Raw genomic sequence first — 8,317 nt, 5'->3', positions numbered from 1 at the left:
TTGCGTAACATGACAATACTTGCTATATAATTAACTTATTTTTGATCAGGTCGCAATACATAAACGCACTACACCGCCGCATAACCATGGTTTTGTTGGTAAACAGAACCACTACACAGAAAACCATACCACAACAAAAACAATATCTCCAAGAATCCCCAGAGAGTCCCTCCACAAGCGGCGAACACTTGGACATTATAAAGCAATTTCACTTTATAACAAAGTTACAAATGACAGATGATGTCGACGATACAATCAGACAAGGATACCCGGAAGTCTAAATTTAATGATTTCTTGACGTTTCGGACGAGATAAATCCTCCAACTTTGAGGAAATATATTTTTAGATTCGTAAACGTTTGGATCTTTGGGGAATTGTGTCAGTATGAAAATAGAAAGGTAAGATCTGTGCCAAGTTTATGATGTGATAATATGAGTACTGAGGTGAATCAGATAAACCTACATTTTACACGAATCGAGAAAAAAACTTTGAACTGTTATTCATATTCTAGCAGAATTGGAAATTGACGCACAAAAATCCTGATTGAACTTTAGACTACGTAGTTGGTAGTTGTTTACATCTCTCTCAGCACATAGGGCTTTATGTGTGACAAAATATTAGATTTTTGGAATGTACTTTTCATTATCTTTATAACCTTGAGATTAGGTGTGAATAAAAGTCTGTACTATAAACAAAATGGTATAATTTGGACTTGAAACGTTCCACTTGACGTCATCACGATTTGAGCGTCTCGGCCATCTTGATCAGTATGTTCCGCAACAGGTTCGCTAGTACCGGATAGTTTTGGCCAAGTAATGGCGCTCGGAGCTGGGGCACACAAACCTGAAAATACGCAATATTTTCAATTGTTCACAACGAGAGTGGGTAGCTTTGTAGGTAAACAAAAAAATTGAATGTTTTGACATCAATCATATAAATGGTGTCTTTAAGCTAGTATGAATTGTCGCTAGTTGATAAGTATATCAGCAAAAAAGGACTAGCTATTTTTAAATCGAGTAATCTACCGGTCTTTAAAATACTAGTAAAGCGTAATACACTTACGTATTCAAATATTTTGGACAAATGAGCTAAAGCTTTTCAAAACCATACTACTCATCTATACACAACATATTGTACAATCCCGGAAAAGTTACTACTATTTTAATATTATTTCTCATTCTACTATTTCAATAAAATTGCGCAGCGAAACGGCGGGCATAAGTGAACATTTACATAAAAATGGTGCGTGATTACTTACAACTGCAAGTACCACGACCAACAGCGGACACACCAAGTTGATGAGCAAGCCGAGGACGGTACGCACCAGCCACCAGAGCCCCACAACCACTAATACGCTTGCTAGCATCACCTGCAAATTAACACCATCTTCACCAATAACACATAGTAATGTTTTCCTAAGTAACTGTGGGAAAACTAATATTATAGACTAATCAACCAAATCAAATCTGAACTTATAAAGAGCCGTGATAAAAGAGTGGTCTAAGACCTTGTCCGTAAGGTGCAAATTCGCGCGTTACCGAGATACTAGGCAAGCTCAAAATACGTGCGAAGCTCACGCTTCTTGTGGACAAAACGTTTGCGCGAAAGAATCGCGACGAATTCGCTTCTTGTGGACAACGTTTAAGCATGCATATCCCTCGCAAGTGGTCGATGGTTTGAGCCCGATGCAGCATACCAATGACTCTTTGGATTTATGCATGTTTTTGGAAATAATTATTAGTTTAATAACGGTGACGAAATACATCGTAATCAAATCTTGCATACTTAATAGTTGTTTAACGCAGTTCAACCAATCGTAAAGTTCCTAACTCGTACTTTGCCTTTCGCACAATTTGGGAGAAAACCCTGACAAAACAGTGAGACAGAGATAATGTAAAGAGTGTTGTTTTTCTGTCACTTACAAATTGCTTCCCTTGATTTCAACAACAACCCAACCAATAAGTCAGTTAGTTTTATTGAAACTAGCCAACTGCACCGAAATTGTTTATGGTTTAGCCATGTGTGTGCGCAATAACTATACGGGATAGTTGAATGACACGACCGGCAATAGGTCAAACGCAAAGCTAAAGTTACATTGTGTGCTTTGAAGTAAATTATTTATGCATCCCATTTATATAACAAATTAATTTATAGGCTAAAACTACTCGCAAGTACTTCATGACTATTTAACCCATTACTATCCCACTGCTGGGCTAGAGTTTCCTCCCAGAATGAGGGAGGGATTAGGCCTTAAGTCCGCTACGCTGACCAAATTCGGACAGGTATACAAGGTTGAATCACAATGTTTTACTTGACCACTTATTACATTTGCAAAAAGTTCATTTCAGTAAATGTACCCACACAGGATACTAATACATTATTTTAAAGTCATATTACTACCCTTATGCGATTGTTAACGACTAGTATAGAATAAAAATATAAAACCTAACTTAAGCATATGTACACCAAGTAAATAAACTATTAAATAAAATTAAATAAAATGTTACATTAATGAAGCCAACTCACTGTAGCCAGACAGAAAAAGTCCTCTCAAAAAAGCAAGATATTAAGGTATTAAGATGATACAGGTACCTGTGAACTATCACGAGTGTGGCCCCGATACCTGGAGTGGGAGAAGGATCGATGTTGTGATGATACCTGAGCGTCTTCGTGCGATTGAAGCCAAGATCTGGCGACGTCAATCATGGTGCCACTCTCTCGTTCGCATCGTGCGCGGGAGACACTGAACTGGAAATAAAACAAATATCTTAGAAACTTAGTATGCCTATGCCTACATAGTTTCTAATAAATCTTATATAATTTTTCTTGAGGCAATTCCTAGTGTGTCTATGATTGTTTAAAAACATTTTTCAACATGGACCAAAATATGTTTATTATCTTTATCTTTAAAGAAGTATTAAAAGAAGAAGAGTATGAAAAATATTATCACCCCGAATTCATTTATCCGTCGTTATCGACAATACAATATTGCACACCCTAACGTAAACCGGACAAAAAATGTTTTTTACTCAGCTCATGAGAGAAAAATAGAAAGAAAAGGTATACTATAATACTGTTGAGTGAAAGTAAGTCTACTTCTCTGGTACTCTTTAACAAACATAGATGCAAGGGATTCAACGTTTTTTGGCAAGGAAATCACTAAGAAAATTTTAAATTGTCACTAAGGATTAATGCACACATAAGTGATATTGCAGAGTTTTTTAAAGTTACTTAGTAAAACAAACATTTACATACATCATGGCCACCACGTTGTCTATTAAGACGTCTTTGGCACAGGTACTCAGAGTTCAAGCCGTTGGCTATGTCCTCAATCACTTGAGTGGCGTAATACAGGGACGTGTACAAACTGCGGCTTACAACGCGCTCGCGTCCGCGGTCGTCTGTAAACAAAAGTTGACTTTTTGAGTCAGTTTGCAGACATTTTTATAACTTTGCAATATCACTTATGAGTTTTTGAGCAGTCACATTAATGAGCACTAAGCTTAGTGTGTTTAAGAAATTAAACAAGAAAAAGGAACAATAATTAAAAGAAATGGTTGGGTATTTTTTTTTAAATGGTAATTTGTTAGGCTATTCTTAATAGACTTATACACCACTAACCATACGACAAGAAGAAGATAGATTAGACTTATAGTCCATAAGTCGTAGGAACGAATCTCACTCATCGTGTTGCCGAATCTATATTTACCTAGCACAAGTTTTCGATGAACTATAGATTATATGAACATTAAAACCAGTAATTTTTTGAAAATCCAAATTATTCTTTTTTAAAGTTCTTCTTACCACATGATTTACCATTCTATGACCGACATTTTAGATACACACATAGCAAAGAATACTTCTTGCTACGACCACTACACACTCAAATAAATACATAACAACAAACGAAATCAAAGCATTTGAGTACTAAAGAAACATTTCATAACAAATCACCGCAAAGCAAATAAAAACCACCTAAAATCTGTACTGCGTAAACGCATTACTTCAACCGGAGAGTGAACCTACTCAGTGTAGTGAGTGATGACGTCACCAACAAGTTTACGAGTTCATTCATCATAGGGTTGATATAAAAACGTAAGGAACATCAACCGCAGTACATGCATTTGCTTAATGTAACGTATGCGTATAAAATATATTTCCTTTGGCTGTATAAAATAAGGTTTGTATACGAGCTGTTTATGTGAAGCCTTTTAGTTTACTACACATTTTATTATGTACAATTGTAGCTTTGTGAATAGCTATTTACAATAGTAAATTTATTACAATTTACATTAGCCATTGTTAATAGTAAACTGTCAAAGCAAGTAACCCTTGGTGCAGTTTGGCTATAGAATAGAATCTACATACTAGCTAATTACATTGAAGAAGCTAAAACCAGAGTGATTTAAGCGTTATCATAATTATTTCAGGCCTTTAGTTATATTAGGCCTTTTACTTTTTTAAATCATAAGGAATTTAACCCGCAGTACGTACATGCATTTGCTTAATGTAAGGTATGCGTATAAAATATATTTCCTCTGGCTGTATAAAATAAGGTCTGTATATGAGTTGTTTATGTGAGACCTTTTAGTTTACTACACATATTATTTTGTACTAAACTAACTTTGTCTAAAGCCCAGTGAAAATACTTCTAGATAACTATCAGACGGATTTTGTAAAAGTTGTTTTCATTATGCTGTCATATATTATCAGTAAATACTTAATGAGAAAAAGTGACTGGACATAATCTTAACAACAAGCAAAGTATTGCTGAACGTCCACTAGATAGTTTGCAAAAAAAGAGAGGAAATAATCTAGCAGTTAGGTTGTCTAACACTTATACAATACCTGTCAAATAGGTTCTCAAGCACTGTCACTACTTCTAGATAAAAATCAAATAGATAATTAGTCAGCTGCCTTAGTTTATGAGGTGTAATTTTAAGTAGCAGATAAGACATCTGACACTTGTAGGGTGGATTACGACGCTCTTCTGTGATGAAATGCTTACTCTAAAAACTTAAACAAAACGAAATAATAATAAATCTCATAAAGTTAATTTTAATGTAAACATGAACGTAAGCGTAAGCCTTTTTATTACAGTTTCCATAGAACATAATTGAAAAGGCAGAGGGTCTTTTGCAAGCTTCCCTGTAATTAAACAGGTGCGCCACACAAACAAAGCCAGGCATTCGCGATTGTCTTGCGACAAATCGTAATCACGCATACACCCTTCTGTCTTAAAGAACAACACACACGGCAGCATATTTTCCTGTTCTATCTAACGATATATATATAATTACATTTATTATGTTCGGACCCGTAGGAGCTACCCGATAGAATCAAGCCGAACAAGTGCAGTAATTCTTCGAGTCCGAACCACATTAAATCGATTCCTTAAAGAACTTTTATTATTAAACTACCAATTTTAATAGTCCTAAATAGTTTACTTTACGATTCTAGGGTTTCCCAGTACAATTTTCAAAGCTGTTGAAAACTACTAAAAACTATCAGCTAACGGTACATCTTCTGCATGTCCTTATCGATACATTGCCCTAACTCATGTATTCGTCTTTTTTCACATTTCTACGCATAATAAACAGCTAGACAGACATAAGTGAATCTTGTCAAACCATCAGCTCGTATCTCGAGATAACATAGGTTATTTCCCCAAACATACTTTGTCGCAAACGTTCAAAATGTGCACCATAAAATAAAATATATTATCTTCATCATGCGTAATACGCTTTAAGGAAAAATACCTCATTAACGTAAGGCTTGCTACACACATATTGGGTCCGACGTAAATCGACCCAGCGCAGCCGGGTGATAAAATCTAATATATAAGGTTTAAAGCATTAGAAACCTCGCCGCACTAGATTTAGCTATCTAAGTCAGTCTGTCATAAACAACTAATTCTGTTCTAAGAGTTTTGACTTAACTGAATACAATCAATATAATTCATATATAATCATTCAATATATATCATATTTTCAAAGACAACTCCCGCACTAATAATTACTCTTTTGTCGCGGGGACTTTTACAAACATACGAACAACGGACACAAAGCACAACCATACCCGAAACAATTATTTGTGGATCGCACAAATAATTGTTCCGTGTGGGAATCGAACCCACGACCTCGCGACACAGTGGTATCGGTGTGGCGACCTAAACCACTTCGCCACGGAGTCAATTGAATGTAACAATCTGCTATAGAGCGAATATGTGTGTAGCAGACTGAAGTTTCTTAGGGTCCGATCGTCAAAGTCGGTTATAGCATTCAGGCGCAAATTCAAGCCGACCATGCCGACGCGATATGTGTGTAGCCATCCTAACTCCCCTATACGCGACATACCACATAATTTAAACAGCTAATGGAGGGATTCCTCACGATTATGACGTAATTTTTATCTTTCCACTCGCGAAATATATTTATGACATAAGTGTATGTGTTTAAATAAAATAAAGTTCGTCTGTTTAGCTCTTTAAATGAGGTTAACGAGGCGTTTTATGAATTCGAAATTATGCAGCGCTCTGTCAGTTATGAGATACTTAGTGCTGGATATAATTTGTTCAATGTTAAAGGCGTTTTATTTCACGAATATTCCTAACAGAATAGAGAGTCCAGGTTCGGTCGATAGCGGGCTTTAGAACAATGATTTATTTTAATCACTTCAAAACACGTTTATCTCCTGAAAACTACATCATGAATTAGCTACCATTCTTGGATTATAATAATAATCGTTTATTTCGACCAAACGATCATACACATAGAAACAATTTTTATAGGTAATACTGAATTAATTAGGTAATACCGAAAGATTATAAATTTTAAAGTTGAGTTTTATATTTGAAGGAACTTAGACACACATTAATTCTAGTAGTTACACCTTTAGTTATGACCTAAAAGTGAGTTTAGGGGGCTATTTTAGTCTGCTGTAATGTGTTAATCGTTAGAAAATTCATTGTTATGTAGCTAACATATGAAATGAATGGAAATTTAATGCAAATCATTTATTTGCCGACGCCTGCAACTAATAAATTATGACATCGTAAATCAATTTGATATTAATTAGTTAATCAGCTAATTAATGTTATTGAAACAAGGTGCGTGCGCGTGCCGTGTAATTATGAATTTGCTAACTCATAAATATGTTTGAAAATTAAGTATAACAGAATTAATCAAATTACACATAATTATTAATCCTACATCTGTTTTTATTCAAATATAAATAGAAGCTATTTTAAAAAATGCTATTTATTAACTCTCAAAATAATAAAGTCAGTGAGAGCCTACGCCGTAGCAAGGCTACGTTGTAGCTGCGTAGCTATATCACGTAGCATAGCTACAACGTAGGCTACCGCCTTGCGTTGTAATAGAACTACAGCATTTGATATAATTATAAAAGCACTGATCCGAAATATATTTAAATAAAGTTTTTATGAACTAATATCTTATTGGTTGGTGTTTACTTTTTAGTCAGAATTTCTCGCCGACAGAGACCTAAGAATGCCATTTGCTATGTCTCCAAAAAAATTTATTGTGCTTGACTACAAACAGTTGCGAGGATCATATCGCACTAATAATACAATAGTGTACTAACTCAAAATACATCGACAATACTTCAACTAGACTTAACACTACAGCAAAGAACATTTAGTTTTTTTACCCACGATGAGGAGTTATAAAGAAGGAATTCGTCGATTCTGATAAAAGTTGTATTTTGAGTTACAGCACTATTGTATTATTAGTGCGATGTCATAAACGCTAAAAGCTTGTGCTCACCAATCCTTGAAGAGCTGGGCACCATCCTTGACAGCGCTTATCGCCCATTTTAACAACAGGAGCAAATAAATAATTGAACTTCATAAATTCTATTCTAAAACATGATCATCTTGTAAAATAATATATTTTTATCGAGTTTTTTTTTATATTTCACACGCTCTGATCACTGCGATGACATTTTGACAGCAAATTATTTTTTCTATTTTTAAATTTGTGACAGTTGGGCAAAAAGTTTTTATTTCATTATTTGGAAAGGTTTTAAAAACTATTTGGTCTAGATGCATGTTTAATTAAATAAGAAACTTGTGTACATAAGGTTTTTATCTATTATTTTGATTTTTTTTTGCACCAGACTCATTTATTAGTAAATAAGATCGCGTTTTAAGCAGTTGAAGTTCAACAATAACTTGGAAATTATTCAGTGATAGCCAAGTGGTCTAAGTGGGCACCTCCCACGCAAGTAGTAGTTGGTTCAAACCCGAGGCAACACACCAATGATTTTCCAAGTTATGTGTGCATTAGAAATAATA

At 34.8% G+C, this 8,317-nt stretch overlaps 1 protein-coding gene across 3 annotated transcripts; it reads right to left on the bottom strand.

The window, feature by feature from the left end:
• Positions 1 to 697: 697 nt before the first annotated feature.
• LOC142981193 (uncharacterized) lies at positions 698 to 7,978 on the bottom strand. Of its 3 annotated transcripts, none has more exons than XM_076126954.1 (5): positions 7,788 to 7,978; positions 3,256 to 3,401; positions 2,593 to 2,748; positions 1,259 to 1,369; positions 698 to 843 (listed from the first exon to the last, which is right to left on the bottom strand). In XM_076126954.1, the coding sequence occupies exons 1-5, from the start codon at positions 7,810 to 7,812 to the stop codon at positions 736 to 738; spliced, it is 546 nt and encodes a 181-aa protein (XP_075983069.1). In that variant the 5' UTR covers positions 7,813 to 7,978; the 3' UTR covers positions 698 to 735. The 3 variants fall into 3 exon arrangements, with proteins under 3 accessions (XP_075983069.1, XP_075983154.1, XP_075983234.1); XM_076127039.1 differs by having other exon boundaries at positions 2,659 to 2,748; XM_076127119.1 differs by lacking the exon at positions 3,256 to 3,401.
• Positions 7,979 to 8,317: the final 339 nt, after the last annotated feature.

Source organism: Anticarsia gemmatalis, chromosome 1, assembly GCF_050436995.1.
Source record: "Anticarsia gemmatalis isolate Benzon Research Colony breed Stoneville strain chromosome 1, ilAntGemm2 primary, whole genome shotgun sequence".
NCBI classification, from domain to species: domain Eukaryota; kingdom Metazoa; phylum Arthropoda; class Insecta; order Lepidoptera; family Erebidae; genus Anticarsia; species Anticarsia gemmatalis.
The sequence above is the reverse complement of the archived record's forward strand: the minus strand, read 5'-3'. Positions and strand labels throughout refer to the sequence as shown.

What these genes read in the sequence shown, in the direction of transcription:
- LOC142981193 (XM_076126954.1), bottom strand. Translation starts at nt 7,812, where the DNA reads ATGGTGCCCAGCTCTTCAAGGATTG. An exon ending in GACAACGTGGTGGCCATGAT is followed by an intron (nt 2,749 to 3,255) that starts GTATGTAAATGT and finishes TTTTATTTCCAG; the next exon opens with TTCAGTGTCTCCCGCGCACG. An exon ending in TGGTCGTGGTACTTGCAGTT is followed by an intron (nt 844 to 1,258) that starts GTAAGTAATCAC and finishes GCGTATTTTCAG; the next exon opens with GTTTGTGTGCCCCAGCTCCG.